Source organism: Cygnus olor, chromosome 3 (assembly GCF_009769625.2).
Source record: "Cygnus olor isolate bCygOlo1 chromosome 3, bCygOlo1.pri.v2, whole genome shotgun sequence".
Lineage (NCBI taxonomy): Eukaryota > Metazoa > Chordata > Aves > Anseriformes > Anatidae > Cygnus > Cygnus olor.
Window position 1 is genome coordinate 71117504 of NC_049171.1, and position 27960 is coordinate 71145463.

The following is a 27960-nucleotide window of genomic DNA, read 5'->3' on the forward strand; positions in this document are numbered from 1 at the left end:
CAAAGGTAAGCTGAAGAAAAAATAATGGATAAGCGATCAGTTCAAGAAACAAAAATAGTAACTACTACAAATAAAGCTTTGCTCTCAGGATGGTGTAAGAAATACCTAATTTCAAGCCAATGCACTTTAGAGAGTCAAAGTTATCAAAAAATATGACTTTTTAGAAAATAACTTTTTAAGGTTGCATCATTATTTTTTTTTGTCATGAACACTTCCTCCAGAGACTAACTCAGAAAAATATGTACAACAGCCCCATAAGGCTAGCATTTTGAGTACGTGACATGTACTAACCTTACCAACTCTGTTTCCATGGTATATACTGTGTTAATGCAACATTAAATTTCTGGGGTACACACCATGAATAGAAGCTTGTTACTTACCTATCATATACATTGAGCAGCCAGTTAAGACACATGTCTACACAGAGGGGAACATTAACCATATCTTTGTGTTTCTCTTCAAGTCCACTGTAGATGGTAGTGAGACAGCTGATCACTTCTTGGACGCCAATGAGCTGGTCATTTTGACCCAATTTGTGCTGTTTGAAAACTTCACTTGTTGTATTCAGGTCCAACAGGTCCACTAACAACAGATAGTTAAAGGAAAAAAAAGCATGAATACAGAAGCCTGAGCGTAGCGTTCACAATAATTGTTCACATGCATAGTGTAGTAAACACTGCAGGCATTTAGCCAAGAAGTAGCTTTCATTTAGTAAAATTATAGTGAAAAAACATTCTGTTAGAAGTCAACAGCATTTTGATACTATATGTTTAAAAAATGAATCAACAAGAATACCACAATGACACCGCACAGCTCAGCAGAACATTAAAAAACTGAAGTCATTGGTATAATTAGAGGATCCTAACTTCAGATGTGCACTCATTGGGAGCCCACTAGACTCCACTAGACTTAGAGAATTCTCTGCATTTACCATAAAGCAGAATCACATTAAATGACTATCACTTTTCATTAAACGTAAAGCAAATCATTTTCTTAGGAAGAAATGTTCCCTAAAATGCAGTAGGAATGTGCTGAGGCCTGATCAAATGAACAGCAATGGCTAAATGAAGACTTGAAAGAAAGCACAGAGAAGGAACACAGTGAAATTTCTTGTCATTTTCCGGAAGACTAAGTGATAGGCTTTCACAAAATATATTTCCAACTCCTTATTACAGCATACTTTCCATAGCAACTGCTAGGGACATTTTACAGGTGATGAGCTTTTTGCCCCCAAATCCACATGGAAATGTGAGATTGTGAAAATCTGGTTTTGTGAAAATAAAAAGCTGTCAATGAGCAATTCTAATTCCTTCTGCAAAACAACGTGAAAAAAAAAACAACTTATTTTGGTGTAAAAGAAGGAAAAATAACGTAAGTTGAAGGGTAGTAAAATCTCAGTGATGCTTTTTATTTTTTTGACATAAGTGAGGACTTTAGCAAAAGAAACAAACAAAAGTTGATATATATATCAGCATGCTTGCTGGAACACAGAATAAGAAGTATATTCTGAGTTCATAAGGAGCTGTTTCTGGAGAGACAGGAATGCATTTACACTATAAATGACAAATAAATGTCATTTCTCAAATGAAATGAAACATGACAATCTCAGATGTGTTGTAAATCGCTCTGCACCAACAGCTTTTAATAATGACCCCAGAAGGGCAGCCTGTGCAAATCAGGTAAGTCAAGCTTGGACCGAAAAATAAGTGCAAACTGAAAAAAAGCAGAAGCAAGCTAACACTAACTACGAGGAGCAATTCTGCCAAGAATTCACTGAGCATCTACCAAAAAGATAAGGTTATAGGCCAAAAGAAGGTTACATTCCCAGTCCTACTTCTTCTACCTACCTTTCCTAATGTCACTATAAAATGAGAGACAGTACCTCATCTTCCTCTCATTGACAACTATAGATTCTACTCTGAGTTTGCAGCATCAGACTTACGGAGGATGGACATCTGTTTGCTGTTTATATCATTCTTTTTTTAGCTCATCTCCTGGGTTTGATCTGCTGGGTTAAGATGTCATATTCACATTTCTGCCAAAGGAACTGGGAAAGGCACCTTCAGTATTTTCATACTAAAAGGAAACTCTGCTGGTGTACTAATGCAAATTAAGCAAAATTCATGCTTTTGGATGACACCATTCATGGAGAACAACCAGAAGAAAATACGACTATCCCTGCTTACTTCAGCACTCACCTGGCCAAATGAACTTTGGGTACAGACAGCTACCCTGCAGCGAGCAGTAAGGGCTACACACTAGCAGAGCCCCTGAATTGATCTGATGTAAAGAGGGGTTACTTTCTCATTACATTTCAATTTCTAAAAGTTCTAAAATAAATAGTGTTTATGCAGATGGGAAAACGCTAACTTGAGACTTACATGCCATTGCTGGCACGAAGCCAACTGGACACAGCTTTTAGCACCTTTTTGTAGTACTGTTGTACCTGCTCAAACGTACGGAATGACCAACAACCCTGTTAAGCAACAAATAGCCATAAAGGTTACGTCTTTCCTTTCTGCAATGTGGAGACTTTCCCAAAGGAAAATGGTAAACAGAAACCCCATCATTCAGCATGGTTTGAGCACATGTGCGTGACAAACTCAGAAGCAACTAATGACATGCAGCTGCCAGTGGCAAATTTGAAGCTGCTGTAACCCCACAGAAAACAGAGAGGCACTGCTGTGAAACTTTTGTATTAGTAAAACCCAGTTAATGAGAGTTCCTGCAAAAGATTGGCTGGCTGAGAGAAGTCCACACAGCTATCTCTTTCAGTCCAGTGTGCCTTGCTGTTCTTTCCTTAGCCCTGTGCAGTTGATGTTCCTACTGGCATTGTTAAGCTTTAAATCACCTAGAGGAGCTCAGTGACAGCATTCTGAATATACATGGTGGTTTTGTTCCCTCTTTCCCTTCCAATAGTACACTTCAGTATCTGGTGCAAAATCATTTTTTGAAAATGATCTGAAGTCTGCTGCACATAAATAAAATATTGTCAAGGCCTGGTGCTACATAGCTGTTCTGTACAACTGCAGCACAGGCTGTTCTCTCAGGTCCCATTCTTATTGTGTCACAGTGGTAAAGTGCTGTATGTCTGCCCCACATAACGTGAGACAGAGACTAAGAATTTGTTCTTTCCAACCTGCAACCTTTCTCAGCTTCCTACAGACTAAACGCACGTAGGTATGTACACAAATACACTAGTCTCTGCAAGAATCTGATGTTCCAAAAGCAGAGTAAGATGAAATATGACTCTACTTGCGTACTTCTAAAGGGGCAGAAGGGAAGAAGAGCATCCCCAAAACAACTAGTTAAGAGCAAAAAAAATAAAAGAGACTTTGCGTCAATGAAGTTTTCCAAAGCACAGTTCTCAAATTACTTACTTCTGAATCTGCTCCTATAGTACTAACACTGTATTGCAGGTCCTCACTGCAAAGTCAAAATCCATCATGTGCAAGTGGTACTGTGCATGCCTCTTCAGCTGTGCCCTTGCAGCTCTCACCAAAAGACCTTTTCAGCAACACACACACTGTGGCTGTGACAGCAATTTGTCATGTTCTACATTTTACAATGACCTCATTTTCTAGTGATTTGTTTTGACATTTTCACTGCCTTAGCTCATAAGCCTTTCTGAGGCATTATGCATCCAAACACCTTTAAAAATCAACAGTTAAAATTATGGGAAATAAAATGGAAGACTAAAGTAACTCAGACCAGAGAATGAATGGCAGGGAGCACAGAAGATGACTCTGTCCCTACCTTAAAAGAAAGCCACTGACAAAAAAAGTTAAGAAAAGAATTCTAGATGGTGCTTAATCACTCTCCCCTTCCTCAGAGAGGTGTTAGCACAGACCGTGTTTTGGTCATCCCAGCAGCCATTCGTGTACCAGAAACAGGTCGAGAATCATCACAATTAAAGGGAATCTCACCTGTTCCTGGACAAGACATTATCTGGTAAGCAAACAATGAAAAAAGTAAAATTTATTATATTTTTCAAGGTGGTCTTAAAATTCTGCCAGATATTAGCGAATTCCTGCTCAGAGACAAAAATCTTGTAGAATTTAGCTTTGTGGATAATCTATATTATCCTTCTTAAAAGCCCACGTTGTTGTGCTCTCACAAATTAAACCGATGCTTTGTCAAATAGGCACACATAATAAAGATTTTTTTGGCTGTTGTGATGAGGGAAAGCAGGTTCTCAGTCTCCCTCTCATGAGACAGAGATGGAGCAAGCAAGCAGCTTCATAAATAACAGGCAGACTGGATCTGTAGAGATGACAGTTTTACTCCTGGCACTTTTAAACCAGAATATTCTCTTTACCTTTTGCTGCTTCCCTCTTTCCACCTCCCTCTGAAGCTGGAGACAATATTCACTCTGATAGTAGGGCACTTTTGAAATCTATGAATGAGGAGAACTACCTATTGCAGTTATTACAGAAATTGGTATAATTTGCTGTATAAGCAAGGGCAGGAAGTATGTTCCTCCTCAAAGCATATTAGACGTTAGGAAAGTGAAGTTTGTTCTATACAGGTGGCTAGAGCATCCATATGCCTGTCAGGAATAGGCAGCATGATTAGCGTCCATCATGTGCAGTCTGTTTTTTCACTTTTCTCTCTTGAGAGTAGCATGCCTAAGGAGACTTTTACTTTGCTTTCTTGCTCTGTTTTTGTTTTATAGGTATATATTGATACATATTTTACGCCCTGCACACTGATAAACAGAAACATGGTCTTGAAGGTCTTTTCCAACCTACAGAATTCTGTAACTCTATAGCTTTGGGAGGAACTGTACCTCTCACAAAGAGAAACTCTAGGCTGTGCCAAAGAAATACTGCTTTTCTTTCAATAACATCAGACAGTCTTTCAAAGGACAGATTCTGTTTTTTTCCCTGAAAGTAAGACATTGAACCCAATATCTCAAACTTGATAAGGAGGTGATTGGTGACAGCCAGCATGGCTTCACTAAGGGCAAATTGTGCCTGACAAATTTGGTGGCCTTCTACAACATGGTTACAGCATTGGTGGATAAGGAAAGAGCAACTGACGTGATCTACCTGGACTTGTGCAAAACCTATAACACTGTCCTGTGTGACATCCTTGCTTCTAAATTGGAGAGACATGGATTTGATGGATGAACCACCCACTGGTTGCATCATAGGAACTGGCTGGATCATTGCATTCCAGTTGTGGTCAATGGCTCTACGTCCACGTGGAGATCAGTAACGAATGGCATTCCTCAGGGGTCGGTACTGGGACCAGTACCATTTAACATCTTTGTCAGCAATATGGACAGTGAAATTGAGTGCACCTTTAGCAAGTTCACCAATGACACCAACCTGCGTGGTGCGGTTGACAAGCTGGAGGGAAGGGATGCCATCCAGAGGGACCTGTACAGGCTTGAGAGGTGGGCAAGTGTGAACCTCCCGAAGTTCAATAAGGCCAAGTGCAAAGTCTTGCATCTGGGCTGGGGCAATCCCAAACACAAATACAGGCTGGGTGGAGAATGGATTGAGACCAGCCCTGATGAGAAGGACCTGAGGGTGTCAGTTGATGAGAAACTTGATATGAACCACCAGCGTGCACTTGCAGCACAGAAAACCAACCGTATCCTGGGCTGCATCAAAAGAAGCGTGGCCAGCAGAGCAAAGGAGGTGATTCTGCCCCTCTGCTCTGCTCTTGTGAGACCCCATCTGGAGTGTTGTGTTCAGCTCTGGGGCCCCGAGCACAAGAAGGATGTGGAAGTATTAGAATGAGTCCACGAGGATAAGAAGAGGGCTGGAGCACCTCTTCTGTGAAGGCAGGTTGAGAGGGTTGGGGTTGTTCACCCTGGAGAAGTGAAGGCTCCAGGGACAACTTATAACAGCCTTCCAGTACCTAAAGGGGGCCTACCGGAAAGTTGGAGGGGGACTTTTTACAATTGCATGCATTGGTAGGACAAGGGGTAATGGCTTTAAATTTAAAGACGGTCTAGTGGGAAGTGTCCCTGCCCATGGCAGGGGGGTTGAACTAGATGATCTTTAAGGTCCCTTCCAACCCAAACGATTCTCTGATTCTATAAAAAGTAGTTTAGACAACTGCACCTACTCAATAGACATCTATCCTTTCCTGCTGACACAATCTATCTACTCTTCAGAGTAAACTGTGGCTGAATTACTAGATTACTTAAGAACAGGGAAAAATGCCAACACAGGTCTGGGCAGAAGCATACGGACACTGATCCATACGAAATACATGCTTATTTCCTGTCTGAGACCCTTCCCTACATCCCTCAACATACATGTGCATACTATTATTGTTAATAAAAGCAGCTTGTTTTATTGTAGTACCTTTGTATGATTAAAATGTAGAGCGATACCAACTACCTATAACCAACTATACAGATCTGTACCCTGTAACTTTGCACTTCAAGAGGCCTAAATTCTTCTTTAACTGGAGGTAACACATCAAGATATACTCTTAGAGAGACGATTCTTTTCAAAATTATATCAAGCAGTAGTAAACACTTCAAAAAATGGAATTTAATTCTCTAAAATATAAAATATCTGATTTCATGTCAAAAGACTAGATTGTATCACCTTGTATGAGGAACAGAATGCAATAGGCAGAGGTTCAGTATTGATCTGCCTATCACTTCTCAAAATATTATCAATGGGAATTCCATTTCACCCCATACCATTTACCTTCTGCAGCCCTTCTTTTCAGTCAATGATTTTATTTATTTGTGACAACAATACCTATTATTGGGAATTCTTCCTGCCATTTTGTTGGCTGACAATCTGTCAAGGATGTATCTGGCCCCTTGTTAAAAGTGAATCTCACAAAGCTCAAGCTGACCCTCCCTTCCCCAAGTACTGTAGAGAAACAATCTGTCTCAAAGGCAAAACTCACAGCACAGTGCTTTCTGCAGTCGCCGGATTTTGATAGCTGTACGGTAGGCAGAGAAGCGTACGTTGTTCAAGTCAGCTGAAAGAGCAGAACAGAAATGTGAGCAGCCCTCAAAAGAGAGTCTGTAAGTTTCCATCATATATAAGTTTTCACAGTGTTACATACTGAAAAAAGCCTGATATCCCTTATTTTTCTCTGCAATTAATATCATATATCAGAACAAACAAAAACAACTGACAAGTTATTGTTAAAAAAAAATCCACCTGCAGGGAAGGTCTCGTGGTTCTGACAGTACAGGGCCTTCAGAGATTGGCACATCAGAAATCCTGACACTATCTTGGCACACATAGCACATATCCATATGATAGAGCTTTACACGTGTATTATGTAGTGTTGACTAGATTTCAGACGAGTGTTCAAATACAGTACATTTCTCAAATATTTTACATCTCAGACAGAGAGCAGCAAAGGTCACAATAAAGGAGAAAAATGGCTATTTAACCCATTATTTCTATGACATGACTTTGTTAACACTGCTTTGAAAGGAGCTGTCAGACAACCATAAGCTATATTTTAGAAACTGATAGGTACAGTAATTTTCCCTCACTTAACAGTATTTTATCCCTCCACACCTCAGAAAGGGAGATTTCCCAGCAAATGCAGATGTTTGCAGGGCATGTTGAACTAGTTGTATCATAATATGGCCTAGCCTTCACTGATAGCGTAGCTGGCTCTGATATATTACAAAAATAGTTCACTCCAGACTGGTAGCCCACATCACTGGACAACCCCATGTAGAATTTATAGAAATAAACAGGATACTACATTAAAGCACAGAGTCAGAAAATATTTTTCAGAATTAAAATTACCAAAAGGCAATGGATGTGACATGATCAAGGCAGTAGGTTTTGTGCAAAGCATGTCTGATCACAGCAGACTGGAAAATGCCGTTACATACAGGCCATAACAACTCAGAGGTGGGTCAACAATCCAAGCTTTCATTCAGGGCATGAATATCATATAGTGCTTTGTTTTAAGAAATGTACTCACCTAAGGACTGGAAAAGGTCGGTCATTTTAGGATGATCCCAACAGGTTGTCTGTGTCTCATGACTACAAAGGAATGAGGTAATCAAAATTTCAGGTAACATATATACACACATGAAAAGGAAACAAAAAAAAAAAAAGAAAAAGATATTCTGACTTTGCTTTCAAAAGGAAAGAAATCCATTGGCTCTTTCACTGGAAGACCTGATTTGTGCCACTCTTCTCCTTGATGTTTTTAGTCACAAACTCAGACAATAGCCCATCCATACTTAATAACATTATATTTTTATTCTAAGTGTGATCCTATCAGTTGAACTCTGAAGCTTTTACATTGAGAAGGTAAAAATGCAAAACTTCCTGTCACTGTAGCACAATAAAAACATTTGTAAAACACACTTTAAAAATAAAAAACATTGAGATTTTACTTCAGACTCCACTGCATACCTGAACATATCAGAATACATACAACAATTTTAAGTTCTACCTGCAACACATTTAATGGAAAGTTGACCACTTGTCTCACACTTTACCAGAGTATCTTAATTCAGGGGGTGTGCTCTATGCTAGCACTCAGAGAACAGAGATTGAATAGGCAGCATCAATTAACCCAACGTTTAGTACTGCTACTTTCATTCACCAAGGTTTAACATATGCAGCCATAGGGATCATGATGCATACTATCTCAGGCCTAATGAAATCTTGAATTTTGTTCCACGTGCCACATTTTGCGTGTTTCTGAATATCAATTGTTGAAATGATTGCACAGTCTTGCCTCAAAATATTTACACTTGAATTAGATTTCTGAGAAAATTAATTAGAGAAGTTGAGCAAAAAAGATTGTAGCACTCACTTTAAAAGTTAATAATGAAAATGAAAGTATCCCAGGTTAGCAGACTTAATAACAATGAGCACAGAACACAGCTTATTTCACCTGTGTTTCTACTTAAAGATTGTTAATGCACACATTCTTCACATACAGAAGTAGTCGGTTGCACATAATGACATTAAATGACACTTTTTCATTAAATGTAGTGGACTCTTATCTTCAGTTGGTACAAATGCCTGCGCATCTGTGGGTGCACAATAATTTATCATCAACAGTTTGTTGTTGTTTTTCCTATTGAGGAACCAACCATGAATGCACTATTTCATGTTAAGTGGTACAAAAACAAGAGTTAGAAGGCTCCTGATGCAAAGAGTTACAGAGACAGGACAAATACAACAAAGCAGAGGCAGGCTCCAAACCAAGTAAGAGTTGAAAGGCCTTCTTTACATTACCCTTTTGAGATACACTACTGGAAAGTGCATGCACTGTGCCTCTGCACAGGGGATATGAGTCCCAGTTTACATTCTGTACACCAGTGTGACCCTTCCAGGTTTGGGTCTGGTCTCTGCAGTCAGTTTATCTCTATCATTAGGCTGAACTCTCTCTGCCATGAATCTCACTTGTATACTGGCACCAGCACAACTTTGTGAGGTGGTTTTCATGGAAGTTCACAGACAAATACGTATTACCAATTAATTCAGTAGGTATAAATTCTCTTCTCCCTCTTTGTGATTATTCCCTAGTAAATGACATAAAGGAAGGAAAAGCCCTGCACATGACAACATTTAAACATGAGAGATTTAGGCAACAAGCAAAACTATCTTCTGTTAGACCTTGAGACTTCAAAATATTATAGCAAACCCTCCCCAGATCTCCAAATGAGAGAGGAAATACACCCTTACATTTGAACACATTCCTGATTTTAATTATGCATTTAAACCCCGCCTAAGCAGACTTTCTTTCCTGAGCTGAAAGTTTTCTTTGGTTTCAGTTTGATAATACCACTGCATAATACCACTGTCACTCTAGAAAGAAACTTCTAAAACAGCATTATGTTTATCCTTGTCCAGAAAAGTCATTTCAAAAAATAAGTAGATAGACAATTATTTCCCTGGATGTATCTGGGTTTGGTGCAGTGCCAAGACAAAGGCAACCAACTGTCCAGCACTCTCACAAACCCTGGTATAGAACAAATTATAGTATATTAGAAATAAGAACAAATATAATACAATGGCTTGTAATGATCGACTTATTTAATAATCCCAAAACTAGTCCTGAAATTGCCAAATATCTGCAGTATCGTCTTAAGTGGCATGCCACTGTTACCATGTTAGCCATTTAAAATCGGTTTGTGTTGACAAAAGCCATTGCGACTGTCCACAGTAATTGATCCAATATGTGATCAGTTTAATAAAGCTTGTGAGGAAATTGCTTTAATTCAACTCCTTTGATGAAGAGGGGAAAAAAAGGGGGGAGGAAAAAAAAGTCCAAGATTGGTGATTTTACTGCCGACATCATAAGTGGAAAAAAAGTCTTGTAGTTCCTTAGGAAAGGCTTTTATCTAAAAGACCTTCAAACTTCTTTGTTGAGAGTGAAGGTAAACAGCAGTACTGCAATTGATGTTTTATATGTGTATACATAAAAATATATTTCACTTTTAAAAATGTTAACATATTAGTGTAAATAATGCATGTGCATAACGTGCAAAATCAAATCTTAAAATTTTTTATTCAGTTCTTTCACATGCCACCCATGGTAGCTACCTGCCACTGGGATTCTATGAGATGAGCATCATCTGATGGAACTGAAAAAAGGGGAGAGAGGCCAGGCTTGTTCACAATTCCCCAAGAGTCAGTACTACCTGATAGCTGCTAAACGACTACATGAGGGGAAGGTGATTGTACCAGACTCATCCCAAAGCAACTAGAGAGAAAACATCCATGACAGCTGAGCAGTATCATACATGAATCCAGCAGAGAAGAGGCATGGGCTTACAGTGAGTGAATCACCAACTGAACAGCCTGTTCAGGTCAAAGGAGGCAGCAACACCACTGCTGCGGGCAGGGTCAGTACTTCCACTGAATCTATTCCATGGATTAGGCTTCATTTTCGAGGCACTAAAGCAAGACTACACAGGACAGGGCTGAAGGAAAAAAAATGTGACTGCAAATTACAAAAGAGCTATTAAAAAAAAGGGGGGGGGGGCGACGGTTGGAATCAGTCTCTACAGTGACATTTCGTAATGCAAAGTTTTGTTTGATAACAGTTTCATAATATGCAGGGACTTCTATGTGCAGACAAATTGATTTTCAGAGGAAGAAAAAAATGGGTGTGCATCTAACCTTTCTATGCTACAAATAAAATTGTTAGACAAAGGAGTCATTTTATTAGGCGCTCCAAACTGGAGGCATGCAAGACGAAGTGCTTTCTTGTGATTTGGTTTGTAAAGCAGTTCTTTGAAAAAACATCCATCTTTCTCTGCTGTAGATACAGCAGCTTTCGTGTTACTAATGCAAGCAGATGAAGCCCTAAAGAACTTGTTTAGAAACTTTACAATACTGGGTGATTACTGGGTGATCTGTAACAGATGAGACAGACTGGACTAGGGGAGATCTTTCTGATCAGGACCTTGTAGCTCTTTTTTATGCAAACGCATGACATATCAATCTATTTAACCAAGTAACTAAGTACCTGCCTATCAGTTACTGACCAGAGAGTAAAAGCATTGGTCCCTTGCTTCTCTGATACCTTGTTCAGTAAACACAAACAACATACATGAGACGTACAAGAACAAGAAAGTTTATAATAAACAAGATCATACATTTTTTATAGCTCTATTACACGGATGCATGAAAAGTATCATCCCTACAACAAAGGACCAGAAACAGCTAAAACTAGGTAAGCAACTAAATCAGCACTCACTTTTCTCAAAAAAAAGTGCTCTAATCATTTTCTGAAAATTTCCAAGCAAAATGGTTTTACTACAACATCACACAGAGAGCTCCAAGTGAATTCCTCTGGAGTCTATGTAACTTCTGATATGTCCAGAAGGCAGTTAGTGAGAATTGGATGGATTGATTTCGCCACACAGAGAGTACGGGAAGTCTTCAGAAAATTCAGCCCTGTTAGCCTCTACTAAGACTCTGAAAAAATGATATTTTCTGTATTTTTCTACAGAAAAATACAATCTGTAACCCTCAATGATGAAAAACTTAGCCTGCAGAGAAAGCTAATCAAAATCTAAATTTGGAATGATGCTGGGGGAGGGGGGGGAGGCCGAATTCTACATGATAACTTGTCAAAATCCCTGAGAAAGTTCATTATTTTTAGTCATCTCACTGAACTGAATAAAACTTGAAACAGGCATTTAAATAAGAGCAGATCGACCTACACACAGTCTTCCCTTGCTTTGCAAGTATCGTGGCAGTTCTGTCCCAGGTTTCACCAACCAGCATTAAAAGAGCAACCACTTTTACTCTGGTCCTCATAGTTTAAAGTCTGATACTCCTCAACTTGCAGAATTAGTAAAGAATCTTCATATAATTGGAAGATTTGTTGTTGACCACTAGAAGGTAATCTTTGAACTAAAACTACCCAAGAAATTTCAGTCTAAAGTTTTTTGCATAAAGAAGATACAGTAGAAATTATATTAATTTCATTGCCATCAGAACCCTATTCACTTCAAGCGCTTTTTAGAACCATTTACAAAATCACTGAATGCATTGCCAAGAATATTCCAATTAACGTACGCAAATAAATTCAAGGACAAACAAAATAAAAGGTCTAGTTTTGTTTAGATGTACCTATAATTTTACAATGGAAATACTCTATCTCCATGATTTAAACCTGGTATGCAAATGTTCATATGTTCATTGTTCAGTCTGGAGGGGAAGAAAAACTGCTTATATGTGGGCAACTCATATTAAAACAAACAAACCAAAAAAACCAAAATTTCTTTTCCTGTTCATTCTTTCTTAAGTCAACTGATCTGATTCATTACTCCAGTTCTAGTGATTTATGAGAACCATAGCAAAACAATTCTTGACAGTCGCAACCACACTAGTGTAAGTGTAGCACAACCATAGCTAGCATACACGCTACAGAAACCAAGCAGAGGGTATGTCATGTGGCAGCATGCCTACATATTTGGTTCAGATTTACAGCCTGCAGTGACAACATAGCATGTATATGTACTGTTCTTTGCTTTATTATAATAAATTCATTCACTATTTTTTGTTAAGAGAGATTTACAATATTCCCACTGCTCCTTTGGAAGAGAATCCCTTTATGTAGGTGGTCACTGATGTTTCTCTTCTTATTCAAACTAAGACACAGTGAGATGACTGAAAACCATTTCAATACCAGAGAGCAGCATGACCAAGATGAGAATGTTAGGTGGCTGCTGCCGTGACACCCACACCAAGGAGCACCTTCTCTCCTGAGGACTCAGCTTCAAGAGCTTGTAGAATAAGATGATATTTACTTTCAGTAAGAGTAAAAAACAACTGGGCTCATTAGTCATCTTGCATACAAATGGCAGTGCATAAAAAGGTCTTTCCAAGGTCTACAGGAGCTCAGGATATGAGGTTTCATTCTGCACACAGGGGTTGGTGTAAGAAGGCATTTCTGCTATGACGGAAGTGAGCTGGTTTACAGAACAGCAGCACTAGTGGTGGGACACGTTACATCTTTCAACTTGGATCAGTCAGGAAAGAATTAGAAGTGTTTCACTGACTAAGCCACAAGATAATTCACTTAGTGTTATTTTTTGGTTAGTATCACAAGACTGAGTTACTCAGAATAAGAGAGTCTCAGGTCTCTTCAGCCAGCACTTACCGACACAGGCAGATAGTGATAGGACAAGGGGGAATGGTTTCAAATTAGAGGGGAGATTTAGATGAAGTGTTAGGAGGAAATTCTTCACTCAGAGGGTGGTGAGGCACTGGCACAGGTTGCTCAGAGAAGTTGTGGATGCCCCATCCCTGGAGGTGTTCAAGGCCTGGTTGGATGGGGCTTTGGGCAATAGGGTCTAGTGGGTGACACCCCTGCCCATAGCAGGGGGGTTGGAACTAGGTGGTCTTTAAGGTCCCTTCCAACCCAAGCCATTCTGTGATTCTATGAATATAAGCCACACAGCAAAACATACATCCATGAATAGATTGATGACAAAGCAATGTAATTTTAAAAGGCCTAAATGTATTTGTGTAATTTTAAATAAATAGAAAATAAACATTATAGCTATAATATTTCAATTTTTAAAAACCTACGTATTAATGAATTGCTCTAAAGCTTAAATGAGAAACATTTACCCTTACAATCTGCTTCTTATCCATTATATTTGCTGGCAGCTTTCTAATTATAATTGACAAAGATAATCCCCGTTAAAAACACTCACTGACTGCAAATTCAGAGCTAACACGCAGTTAGCATTTAACTTATGATCTCTAGAAATAAGAGAACAATCCTCTTGAAATGAATGGAGCAAGTTGCACATCTCCATTTGTTTCAAGCTGTCTATGGACTTGAGAAAAAAAAAATTAATTCATTCTTTAACTTTTTGTCTACAAGAAAGTAAACTAGAGAGACAGTAGTAAGCTTTTTATATAACTTCTTAGTATGGACAAAGCCTGTATCTTTGTTGATAGTCACTGGCAAGCAAGACAAGATAATAAAACTGTACTCTGGGATCCATGTTAAGAAGCTTTTTGCTCCTATAGCCATTTGCCCAAAACATTAACTGAAATCAGAACCTTTACTGATCACTAATGAACCTGTAGCACTCAGAGCTCTGACTCTGCTGCCCTTGCCCAGTTTCAAAAGGCAGAACAACATCCCCGCTTTATAAATGTCATGGTGTTTTATCCAGATACTGTATACTTCCTTTTTTTTCCCCACTTTGTTTTTTTAAGCCCATTAGAAAATACTGTTTTATGGTGAAAAAGAGTCTGCATAATGCATTGCAAGGGTAATGTATTTTAGAGGTTGACGGAGTAATTTATATGCAGATATTTTGAAATCTCTCCAGAGAAAATGTGCTAGTGCACTTCTCTAATAGAAAATGAAGACCAGTGCAGCAAGTGGTAATTGAAGAAACTATCAAAAACTGAAACTTGTATTAGCTCTTTCTGCAAATTACTTTATTCTTCCTTCTAAAGAATTACTTCTTAGTACTTGTAAGAATGGTTACAACTAGCACAAGAGTTAAACTTCCCAGTTCCATTTGTTCTCCTCTTCCCTATACAGACATAAAACAAACGTCGGGACAGATTTCCTGAACAGTCTTGAAAAAAAAAATCCAGAAGCAGAAAGCATTTTATTCCTTTCCCCCATAAAGTTGAACATGATATAGGAGGTGATAAAACAGGATTTTGAAAACCTTGACGATTTCAGACTCTTTGCAGGATGATAGAAAAGTAACCAAGGTGACTATGGAGTTTGATATGGATCAATTTAATGATTACACCAAGAAGCTGCTCTCCCTATTAAATGCCCTGCATGAGATTAAACTTACTGTGACCCTTTTTGCATTTCCCTTTTGTTTCTTCTGCACAGTACAAGTATCTAATAAATTACAGCCTTGAACGGTACACAGCTGAAGCACACTTAAATTACAGTTAAATGAACAACACTGAGAAATGCCAGGGTAATTATGTTTTCTGAATGAATATTCCTTTCAGTGAATCATGTATTCCTCAAAGATGCTTAAAGATCATATATAGTGTCTCCTTTTTTCTTGTTTCTTTTCAGAACATTTTTATTGAAGTGCTATGTTACACAGGCTTTTTTTTTTCATTATCTGGTATGGCCAAACATGTCTTATTTGTGCAATTCAAATAGTTGTAAATGAAAAACAGCAGAAAACACTCCTTATTAAATCTGAAACCTTTGCAATCCAGCCTATGAAAGGTGCATTCAATGGCATGTTTGCCAAACCATTTGTCCAAACTTAACACTTTAATTACTAAGAGTGCATTAGTAAATACCATGCATGCTGTGCTCTGTCTCCCCTCCATACAGCTCATTAGTCCCATTCTCTTTTACAAAGTCTGAAAGACTAAGATTTTTTCAAGAGAATCTAGATTTCACAGATTCGTGTTTTGATTGAATTCTACTGCTACAGAGGAGACTCAGACTACAGAAATACAAAAGCCTCTACCAACTGTCATTATGAAAAAAAATCAAGCAGGAGACAAACAGGACAAAATAAAAGCACCTCAGCAGAGGTAAAGCCACTTGGCAAATTTGATTTGCATATTCAAGAGGAGAAAAGAGGCTAAATTGTCTCTGTAAGCTCAGTTCAACTAAATATCTGCAGTAGCACAGGGCGCACGCACCTTTATAAACCTGGTCTCAATGAATTATGAATCCCTCTTCCTTCCAACAGAGCAGTCCCTCCTTTCCAAATGCTCCAAACTCAAATTGTCTCTGAGCCTATGGGGCAGAGGAGTTTGTACACGCGTTTTGCAATCTTTCATGTGCTTCTGTTACCTGATTAAATACAAATGCAGAGGGAGCGGATGCACCAACGGTTAATAAATGGGGTGGGAAGAACAAACTGTTCTCCAAAGCCACCACCGTGTGCTGGCACACTAAGGCCCTTTTTCTCCAAGACACTTCTCTCTGTGCATGTAAATGCAATTTACCACCAGCCTCAGGAAACAAACAAAATAAATGCTGCTCATCTGAAAATACAGACATCTTGCATCATTCTGACATCCTCCTTACAGCTTCATTGCTACCTAAAGTACTGCCTCCTGTCTTCTCAACTGCAGTGTTTTTTTTTAAACACCTTTTCTATATGCAATATCACTGCAAAGAATACAGTTTTTTTTTAAGCACTCATCTTAGCAGAAGTACCACTGCATCATCATCTGCAGCTATATCACTTTCTAAATATTTAACTTTTCTCCTTCAAGGGCACTCACAAAAAAGCAACCCAAATGGAGTAAAGGTATGAATTTATGGTTGACTAAGAAAAGTGTATGTTCCTATTCAGAATTAAAGAAGACTGATTTCAGATAGCATTTCTTTCACTTTCAAAATTAATTTACTTATTTTATTTATTTCAGAAATTCTCCATTTTCTTCCACCAATCATTGAATCACACCTTTATCTTCCTCGTTCTTATGTTTTTCTTCCTTATCCCTTAAAATGAAAAACTGGCACATTAAAGTCCCTCACTGAACATAAAAATCTTACCATAAAAACAGTAAATGTGACTGATAACAAATTATATGAACTACTGAGACACATCATAAATTTTCCTTCTACGTATGTTGTTTGTTACATCAAAGATGTTAGTAACAATTACATTAAAATATATGAAAATTAAGTAATTAAATAAAAAGTAAGAAGTTAATCCTTGCATTTTTCCTGTTTTGTTTCTACCTCCCCCCCTCCAAAAAAAAACACCATCATTAAATCTCATTGACTATCCTCTTGAATTGTATTCAATGTAAAAGTTCATTTAGTTGCTTCAATCACATTAGGTTTGATGTCAGCACTGTTTTCCTCTCTTCTATATCTGAAATCTTCTGTATCTCCTCTATATCTGAAATTAGGGAACAGACAAAAGTTTGAAAAGACTATTTAAAGCTAAGAGTACTCTCCAGCCTGATCATACCAAAACAAGTGAAGTTCAGAAATCAGTTCTTTTCTATTTTATTTTCTACCACTCTGTTTTACCTAACTGCTGCACTGCCAACACTGAAATTTAGATTGATATGCAACAAGAAATGAAGGAAACTGCCAGTGTCAGTCTGCTTGTCAGACCATAGAGCTACTGAAATTCAACATTCCTCCCCATGCTTTTAAAAATAAAAATAAAAAAATCCTAACAGTTACATGTAAAATAATTCTTCTCTTTCAAGATACAAGCATCAAGATATCATTTCAGCAACACGTATCATCTTGCAGATAGGGCCAAATTACTGGAAAATTCTTTGAGATGCAGCAGTCTGCTGACTTCATTAAAATCATCCTCAAAATAAAACAGTGGTCTCTACTTCTATGAAGACCTCAACCGTTAGAGAACTTGTCCTACACTTCTGCCCCTTTGTCAAATGTCCCGAGCAAGATCATTAAAAAGAACCACCACACTATTTCTGAGAGATGCTGGGATTTGTTTCTCAGCCTCAACTGGCCTCATTCGAAAACTAAGGCTATTTCAGGGTAGTCTTCCTCTTGCTCTCTATATTTTGATACTTCAAATTGTTTTTTGTTTTGTTTTGTTTTTTTTTAATTACTGTTACAGGTGTGGTCATTTCCACTGCATTGCTGTCCATAGTTGGAAAACCCTCCCTCCAGCGTGTCACAGCCTTCTGTAGCGTCCTGCAACATTTGTCAGCAGAGGTGCAAACTTTTCTATAGAAAACTCAAGGATCACAGCAAGTTTTTCATTTTTCCAGTTATCTACTGTATGCTTAAAAAAAGAAAAACAAAAAACCTTCAGATCACAGTTTAAAAACAACTGTTGCATTTCAAGAATGACAACAGATTTGATTGACACAGATAAACAACAATATTTACCATTACCTATTTTTCAGAGCTCTCAAGCACTCAAATTATTTGAAATGCAAAATGTGGCTTTCAGATCTATGACAGAGCAATACACAATAGTACAAAGTCCTCACCAATGTTCTTTTAAAATGAATTATCTGCAGCACCAATTCACAGTTACCCTACAGACTTAAATTACTTTTTTCCAAACTCAAACCAATAACGTTTTGACACAGATTTCCTTCAGCCTACAATGAACAGCTCTGGATCTGGCTTACTGTACCTTCTTAAAATTTCATTTACCTCTCTCGCAAACAGCTATCTTTCAAAGCTGCAGTCTTTGACCTTTAAAGTACAGGCAAACAGTACATAAATAAATGCTTAAGGAATGAGAAAAACTAAGTTAAGTTTTACTGCTCCCAGCAGAACACATCAAAATCGATTACTCCAAAACTAATTATTTCATACTATTTTTAAATAAATACCTCAATGATTCCTCTTGGTAATCAAGATGTTTGTAAAATTTTATTTTATGTTTACATTAATTTTACATTTACACTAACATTATGCCCTATAAAAACTTCCTAAAAGTAAGAAAATGACAGGAAGACAACCAAAACATAGCTTTCTGCAGGAATTCTGCACAAAATGAAGAACGGTCTGTATAGCAAAAAAACACAATAAACATGAAAAGATATAGTGTATGTAGCATAATAACATGTAGACAGACTCTTAATAACATTTCTAGTTACCTCTTAGAAATATATATATTTTTTTCTACTAGTTTATGGTGATAAGTCCCTCTGTTTTGCTTAAGGAAAGCTTATAAAGAAACAAGGCAAACTTACTTGATATAGTAGGGCACTTTGTTATGTGAAACAGATCTCTGCCATGGAAACTGTACTGAGGCTGAGGAAATAAGCAGAAGATGATTATTAGAAAACACCTGTCAAAAAAAAAACAACTATATTTATTTATTTTACAATTAAAACAGTTACAATAAATTAAATGGGAACAGCTATAATTTCCCAGACAACTTTCGGTAATTAGAAAATCAGCTGGAGTAAATGACTGCAATCTATCAAGGTGATTTTAGGCATCTATTTGATGTCAAGCTCCAAATAAAACAAATGTGGTGATTCTACTTCATAGAAGGATAATAAATTCTGAACAAGCAAGCTATCCATCCAGAGAAAATGGACACAGTGGTTTTCCGACCTCCAAAGACTTATCATCAGCTTCAGTTTTGAAAATACACGCCTCCACTACTGTAATTAATACTCAACAACAGAACAAAAAGGAGAAATATCAACCTTATTACCGTTTGCTACAATCCTTTACTCCTATTTGCAACTCAGATTAATACTGCTTAACACTGTACAGCCAACAAACAGTCACAAAACCTGTCTTTGCACTCCTTGTTGAACAGCAGGATTTATACAACTCCGATAAATCAACAGATATCATCTGTAACACCAAGAAGCCTTCTGTACACCATGTTGCAAAAGGCATAAAGTCATACACGACACTACTCTATTCGCTTAGAGATCCCGGAGATAAAAGGGGAAAGTATTTAGGCCGAAAGGACTTCTGGTGCATAGCTTAAAAGTGGCTATTTAGTGAAGAACCACAGGAATATATATGGCCTGCTGGAAACTACCAGAATAGTGTCTGATAGGGTTTTATCATATTCACTTCACTGAACATGCTGTAGAAGCAGAGATTGAAAGAAAATGTAGGACTAACTAACTGTGCAACACAACAGGATGAATTTATACTGAACACAAACACACAATTACTTTCAAAACAAGAGTGCCTACTCTTAAGCACTAACACCCCTGTTTAAAAGCCTGGTAAAAGGAGATGGAGCTCTGATCCACGTTGGGTCTGAAGTAATTAAAGCTCTCGATTGATCTGATTTCCCTGCAAGCAGGGAGCACTTTTGAGCTCACCATTCTTTGAAAAGTACTTTTGAGAGTAACTCTCTCTTCTGTTCCAAGACCTGTACAAGCAGCATAAGCCCCCACAAGCCAGTACTCCTGCAGAGCGGGACAGGCCTCACCCTCCTCCCAGCCAGCTGTTCCCTGAGGATTTTAATGGTTGTGACCTCTTCCTGGACCATACAAAATTTCATGGTTTGTATGTTAAGAAACATTAGATTAACGTACTGAAAGATTAACCGAGAAGACTATTTGGAAAACTACTTGAACCAAGTTTTCTTCACTGGAAGTGTTGTTAGGCATTGGGACAGGCTGCCTAGGGAAGTGGCTGAGTCACCATCCCTAGACGTATTCAAAAGACGTGTAGATGTGGTGCTTAGGGACATGGCTCGGTGGTAGACTTGGCAGTGCTAGGTTAATGGTTGGACTTGTTGCTCTTAGAGGTCTTTTCCAAGCTAAATGATTCTATGATTCTATCATTATTCACTGGGAAAAACAGAGGAAATGTCATACTATTATTTGAAGAAAATAATGTTTGCAATAAGATATAATTAGTTACTTGTTAATGGAAATATATAGTACTGTCTAAATGCTCAAATAGAGGTAGTTAGCTAAAAAATACTCTTAGGTACTCACAATGCTGAAAAACAAACAAACAAACAAAACCATTTCATTCTTTAATGCTGCAATTTGGCACCTATGGCAGCTAGGGTAACTACACTAATTATGTCTGCTAACCAGAATGAAAAACCTGGCCTCAGTTAGGTAAGATTTTTGTGCTAGGACAGGCTATATATACTCTGCACTGACAGAGATATCGACTAAACCTTAATAAATTAAATTGCTAATTATTGTGGACTGAGTCATACTCATTTATTTGGGAATAAAATTTCTAAAAGCAGTGCCAGTTTTCTCTGCTGCACAAACCTCTGTAAAATGGAATTCCCATTCTTTTCTATAAACAGGTTCTCAATGAAAACTGAACAGAGTAGTTATTGATTCTGGCACACAACAACAGGGCTGCAGGTATTAGTAAAATGCTGAACACCACTCGGATGCTTTGAGCAGGACACTTGAAGGCCTAGGCCATTTGTTAGGGACCATATGGAGCCAGCGCTCCATGGATGTTTGTGGATTCATCTAAGAAAGAATACAAGAAACAAAATAGAGGGGAGTAGATCTCAGGCTTTAGAAAACAAATGAAATTACAGAAAAAACTAAGTTTGTTTTATTGTTTCCTGCCTTCAGAAACTATCTTTTTTTCTTTTTTTTCAGAGAATAATGGATTATAAAGATTCTTCACCTTCATCCATAAGGATGTGTAAAATTTATGGATCAGTAGTTAACTTGCAAGGAGCTTATTTTCCATCTCAAAAGCAATGAAAAGAGGAGCAATTAAATTCAGCCTAAAACTGATTGGAGGAGAGAAATGATTCAGCAAAGAATCGTGCATTGCAGTGGCCTCCAAAATTGCATTAGATCAGCCTTCTACATCAGGACATTTCAGGAGAGGGCAATGTTATATAATTAAAAAAATAACAAAAAAATATCCTGAAGCACTTTCTTAGTGATGGTCTGGATGAATCCACAAATTCAGTGTTCCAAGAACTCCATCAGCAGTAGTAAATGCTTTACTCTGTTTATTTATTAGAGAAAAACAACTACCTACAGCAGAGGGAAATCGCTGGATTAAGGGGATGGAGTCTGATGAACAGGTAGAAACAGGTGCTTTGCTAGCACAAATTACTGATTAAATGGCAACTGGGAGCCAGTCAGCTGAAAATGGTGGGAGGGCAGGCTATAGTTTCTTGTTAAGGTTTGCAGGAAGAGTAACAGGTAGATGATACCAACCTAAAATAGTTGCTGTTCAGGTTGGCCCAGATAAAAACCTGCCCTCTAATTCAGAAGTGCAACTTCGGAGGTAAAGATTTGTATGAGACAGTTGCATCACATCATAATTTTAGTTTTAGGAGTTTGAGGTTATTTTATTCAGACCACAGCCTTGCTTGTTCTTCATAGTTAGAAGTCACTTATGGTTACAAAGAAGGTTTGAAAAATTTGATTTAGAATATGCACTATTTCAACCTGTCAGGATAAAACTTTCATTTTTCTGGATTTAATGATTTTTTTATTGCTTTCCTTTTAAAGTTACTGTCTCTGACTTTCATTTAACAGACTTTTACATGAAGTTGTAGGTATTAACTTCTGTAACACTGTTTAGTTCAAGCTCTTGAAATAGAATTTTTAAGAAGTTTTTGCTGTTTGGGGGGTGAAGAGGTTGCTTGTATTTTGTTTTTGTTTTTTGTTTTTTTTTTTAAACAAATAATTTAACTGGATAACCGCATACTATTTGTTTTTGCAGAGCTGTGGTTCTTGGCTATAGCTTTTTGCAGTACTTAAAAATGTGCATTCTGGAAACTTTCCCTCCTCAACTTTTGTTCATCACCTGAACTCCCCATCCCCTTAAGCCTAGAGAAGATGCCCTAAGCAAGGCTGAGGCGTGCTGATAAGGTATTGCATAGTCTCCTTGGACGTAATTCTATGGACGTTTTATCCAGCAACAAAGGCAGTTTACACAATTCCAACATTCTCTTGCACCCAGCTCCCATTGCATTTTACCACTCATTCAGTCTTGTGAATGAAAGTATTTGTTGTGGCATGCTGTAAGCCAAATGAAGGAAATGATCCAGGCTAAACAAAACAAACCAACCTTGTCTGGCAGGCTTCTTTGTTTTACATGTGGGCTCTTACACTCATTTTTCTATTTTTTTTCCAACTCAGTCACCTGCATTTTTCTGTTGGTCCAGGTGAGGAGAAGTGAACATCCTTAACAGTTACACAAGACTGAAAAAAACAGAGTAGGGGAAAATGCATCTTCTCTACGTTGCTTCCTAATCAGTTTAAATTAGACAAGACCTACTACTCTCCCAAATGGTTAATCTGGCATTTTTCAACAGTGTCAAAGCTACCTATCTATCTCTATTCTTTTCAACAAATTATTACGCAGGTGTACTGTCCATGTCAAGGTTAAAAGTCTGAGACTGTGAGGTGTACAAAACCCACCACGGCAACATCATAGTACACTTCTAATGAGGTTTATATAGCAAAAAAAAAAAAGTGTACTTTTACAGTTGTGGGTTGTTTTGTTTGTTTGTTTGTTTTTTTCCTGTCAGCTTAAAAAAGGGAAAAGTGACTCAAAGAACCTTGATTTTGCATAACTGCTGTAATATTTTAAAAACATTGCAATTTGCTTACCCTGTTTACTGAGAAACTAGTTGTCAATTTAAAATAAGAACGCTGTTGTCACATAGCTCAAGAAGAAAACGATTTATTTAATGTTTTAAATTATACGAACTGTTCAGCTATATAGGCACATACTTGAGAATTTCTGGGACAGAGCTGCTGATATTTATATTTATGTCTTGTTACTTTTGCAACAGTTTTATTTTTATTATTGAAGCCTTCTTTCAAAAAACAGAGAACTACTTGGGTTAACCTTTGTATCATTAGCTCTGATGATGGCAGATAAAGCTAGAAGGTCAGAAAGTTAACAAGGATCTCGATATCACAACATATCTACCTGTACTGAATGCATCAGATGAGAGAATGAGGGAGCACAGCATTTATTTTTGCCCTCTTCTAGCCATACTGGGAGATTCTAGGTTTATATTTCTGAAATTTTTACTAAATAGAAAAAGATGTACAGATCTGCCTCAAAAGGAAGTGATTCAACTTTGAATTCCCCATCCCTTCATGTGAAATTCTAGGAATTTATGACATGAAGCCCCTAATAACGCTCATCTGCAAAATCCAGGCAGCTCTTCCCTTGTGTCGTCCCGGCAAGTGTGGAAGGGGAAGTTGAAGACAGAGGTAGGAGGGGATGAGAAGATGTGGTTATGAACACAAAGACTCTGGAGCAGCCACAGGTCAGACCTTACAACAAACAGAGGACAAAGAAGAAAGCGAACAGGGATGCAATCAAAACTCAGTAAGATACTGCAGTGACCCCTGAGGAAAGTGTACCAGTGAGAATGTCATGATGAAGATGAAACACCCCTGCAAAAAATCAGGGAGGTAGATAATATGGAAGAGGAACCTTCTGTGCCTCAAGTCAGAGGGAAACCTGGAGGGCAGTAAGCAATGGGCAGTGTTTGTGAAAACCTCCTGTGCAGTTATATGTCAAATACATCAATTAATTCAAAGAACTTACTGGAGAGAAAGTGCTGCGATGCAGGTCCAAAATCTCGGTGTGCCTCTTGCAGCTGTTTAAGGCGATCCTCTACAGACACCTACACACAAACATGCATTTACAAAATTTACTTTATAACACCAGGGCCATGACAATAAAAACATTGATGTGCACTTATTTTTAGTTAAACGCATTTAAGTTTTCTTTCTGCCATAGCACTTATTTGTTATCCACCTATTCAAAGATACATTTTATATATTTGTTTGCTTAATTAAAGTCTCTTTCATAGTTTGCAGTCTTCCTATAAAAGTACTGCGGATCAATAACGAACAATAGTAGTTTCATGGTGACTTTAGCTGACCACTGAAGTTTCTGACCTCCTCTCAGCCCTTCTGTTGTCCAAATTTCTATAGTCAGCAGGTCTTCATTTGATTGTATTGATCTCACAGTGCCTTTCCAACACAGACTATTTTGGCTGACACAATTTCCCCCGGTTTACTAATTGAAACTGCACTAGCACATCCAGCAGCAGTTTGGCTGCTTAGTTAACTTAAGTTGAGGAGCGAAAAAGAAGAGTAACCCATTACCAAATTATATTAATAATTCTGTCTCTCAAGGGAGACAGATTCAGACCTATGAGCCCAGAAGCTGACGCCTGAGTTTTGAAACTTCTGCTGTAATGCCCTCAGCTAGAGAGGCAACATACTCCACCCTTCCCCCGATTCTTTCAGATACTTCATATTACCCCTAAGAGCCAGGCAAATAAATAAATAGCAGCACATTCACAATAAATATTTATTACAAAAAAAAAAAAAAGAGAGAGAGAGTGCAAAGATTGCTAAATGAACTTTAATTAATGTAAGAAACTTCATTAAATCATTCCGCGAGAAACTTCACGAGTTTAAACTGTAATCAGGCACATTGATTTACCTTTCTCAGACCATTTAAGCACCAATAATCATAACTAAGCAATATGAATCTCACAGCATACCCTCTTCTGTTTTTAGCTAAATGTTCTATTGCTCACATCTCGTTACAGATCTACTAATACTTAGGTAATTTTTAGTGAAATTCCCTGCAGACACTGGAAACACAACAGGAATACGCACACTGGTTTTCAGTAACAATGATTTATACAGTAAAAATACTGCTATGACATGTAACAAAGCGTGCAATAATAGTTCCCACTAGCCTCCAGGGATTAATGTAGTCTCTTGAGTGAGTAAACTGCTGAGACAGCTTGAAAGGAAAAGCTATTGGTCAAGCCACGGAAGTAAAGAGTTCTCTTTGTTGCTTTTGTACTACTTGAGTAACAACTCAAAGACAGAAATAACAAACAGTAATAATGCATCTTTTAGGAGAACAGAAGAGAGTGAGGAGCATCCCCCACCATACCCTCCTCCTACTGCACACGTTCAGAAGAATACCTGCAAAAGTTTCCACCGCATATTAAGATCATCTAATTGACGAGACATCTTTAACGATGGGTAGAGGTCGAGTGGAGACAGCTGACTGGACAAATCATTCACTGTTTTAACTTTCAAGTTGATGGGTGCAATTTCTTCTCTAAAAGCCTAAAAAAGTAAGAGGCATATATTTATATTCTATGGACACCTGAGAAAGCCCCAGTAAACTCAACATGGTGCTGACTTGCCCAGTGTGGCATTTTACCCTAAATAATGATACACAACTCAAGAGTTTTTCAGCAAGGAAAGTTCATTCATTTCAATATTCTTATTACCTACTCCTTTGGAGAAAAAAAATAAAATGGTATGAAATTTACCCAAATGCCCACATCCAAATTCCACCACTAAAATAGAGTATTACAATTTCAGTGAGGTGTTTTGTGGTGTCATATGGCTTTAGACCCCTTCCTTTCAAATAGAAATAGGCAATACTCTATCAGGAACTATAGCAGTTCAGTCACTGTCAAGAGCTCTTAAGAAAGAAATGTATCTAGTAACTGCAGTTTTCCAGTATAAAGCAGCTGACAACAATTCAATTTAAAAACTATTATTGAATTAGCAAAACATGAAGGAATGTATCTTCTAAGGTAAAGGAATACAATGTTTTACCTGATTAGAACCATAAAGCAAAAGTATTACAATGATTAAAAGAAGAAAAAAAGGTTTATTGAATCAAATGGAACTAAATACAGCATTGAGACAAAATTGATGCAAGTTTTAGTTACAGTTGAAAAGATGCATCAAATGTCTTTCTTGCTGTGAGCAGTTAATTGTTCAATCCTACAAATGACTAAACATCATGAAACAAGCCAAAAACAACCGGAAAAAAGATTTTCTTTGGACAATTCAACTATTTACCTCTCTTAAAAACCTCTCTTATCAGGGCCAGGAACAGAAGGCACCTACTGGCAAGGTGTAAGTGTCTGACTTCTGGACAGCCAGCAGGACACTATTACTTTAGCAGATGTTTCATTTTTTCCACAGCTATGAAAATCTAAAAGGCTTTCTCTTTACTTTTCTTTACAGAAAAAGCTATCAAAGTATGACAAATTGCTTCTTAATATAAGAATAAAGAGCTGTTCAGCATCAGCAGCTTAGTGTTTATTTTGGTATCCATATTAAAATGTAAGAGGTGGAGGAGGAGATGCATTACTTTTTGCAAATCAACCACACTCTAGACGTAAATCAGCTTTGACTACCTTTGTGTTAAAGATTTTAGGTTCCATTAAACCTGAAGTAGCAACTAAACTTGGAGAATGAGGATGCTTCCATTGATACATGTGAAATAAGGCAGCCCTGAGTGAAGTTCATACAAGTCCACAGGCTGCAGTAAACAAATAGAATAGTTCCACAAAACTTTTTGCAAGCCATGATTCTTCATTCTTCCAACACCAGCTTCCCATACTAAAGTCACAGATGGTCAAGTACATGACCCCAGGGTCCTCTAATGTTTTTCCATATTCATTCTTGAGCTTGAAAACTGAAAAGTTGTGTTCGTGAAACAGAAGCTTGCTAAGTTTGCCTGAAATATCTATTTCCTCTATCATATTAATTAAAAAGCAAATGCATCCCCCCATGTTCTGCTGGAATGCCTCCTATTCAGGCATTCACTCAAGCATTTTGCTGTTTCAAGTCAGCTTTCCTGGCTAATATTTATCAGAAGGTATTGCTTATTTGGGGAGTTTTGCATTACTGGGTCCCTAGTCCAACCCATGCAATTAAGCAAAGGATGACAACTGTCATGGACTGCAGTGCTTTGGGATACTGAGCCCTGCATGAGTGGCCTGGAGCCCTTGTTGCAAGAATTGTTATGCCTGTGAGAACACTATACTGTAGTGTTTGTTCCTACCTTTGAAATAATCCTTAAGAGAAGCCAACCTAAAGCAAAAGCAAATTTTCACTTATATGTGCTCAGATAGACAACACGTGAAATTCGTGAAAGTTATGGTCTAGAAATTAAAATTATGTAAATACTTGTGTATGACTAAAAGAGCTCTAAACATTTTTCAAAGAAGAGAGCTATATGTGATTGCCAAACAGATCTGACAGCTCACCACTACAAAAAGGAGGGGAGCCTCCCGTCATCTACCAGGATTATAATTGACTGAACTTG

At 37.8% G+C, this 27960-nt stretch overlaps 1 protein-coding gene across 18 annotated transcripts in view; it reads right to left on the reverse strand.

Annotated features, from left to right (window-relative positions):
- UTRN (utrophin) overlaps positions 1–27960 on the reverse strand; it is a 374743-nt gene that overhangs the window by 52778 nt on the left and 294005 nt on the right. For all 18 annotated transcript variants that reach the window (XM_040553278.1, XM_040553280.1, XM_040553275.1 and 15 more), the window contains 6 exons: positions 25809–25955; positions 24403–24481; positions 19101–19161; positions 7933–7994; positions 6886–6960; positions 381–582 (listed from right to left, as the gene is read on the reverse strand). In XM_040553278.1, the coding sequence (XP_040409212.1) occupies positions 381–582; positions 6886–6960; positions 7933–7994; positions 19101–19161; positions 24403–24481; positions 25809–25955 (626 nt within the window). The remainder of the gene's footprint in view (positions 1–380; positions 583–6885; positions 6961–7932; positions 7995–19100; positions 19162–24402; positions 24482–25808; positions 25956–27960) is intronic.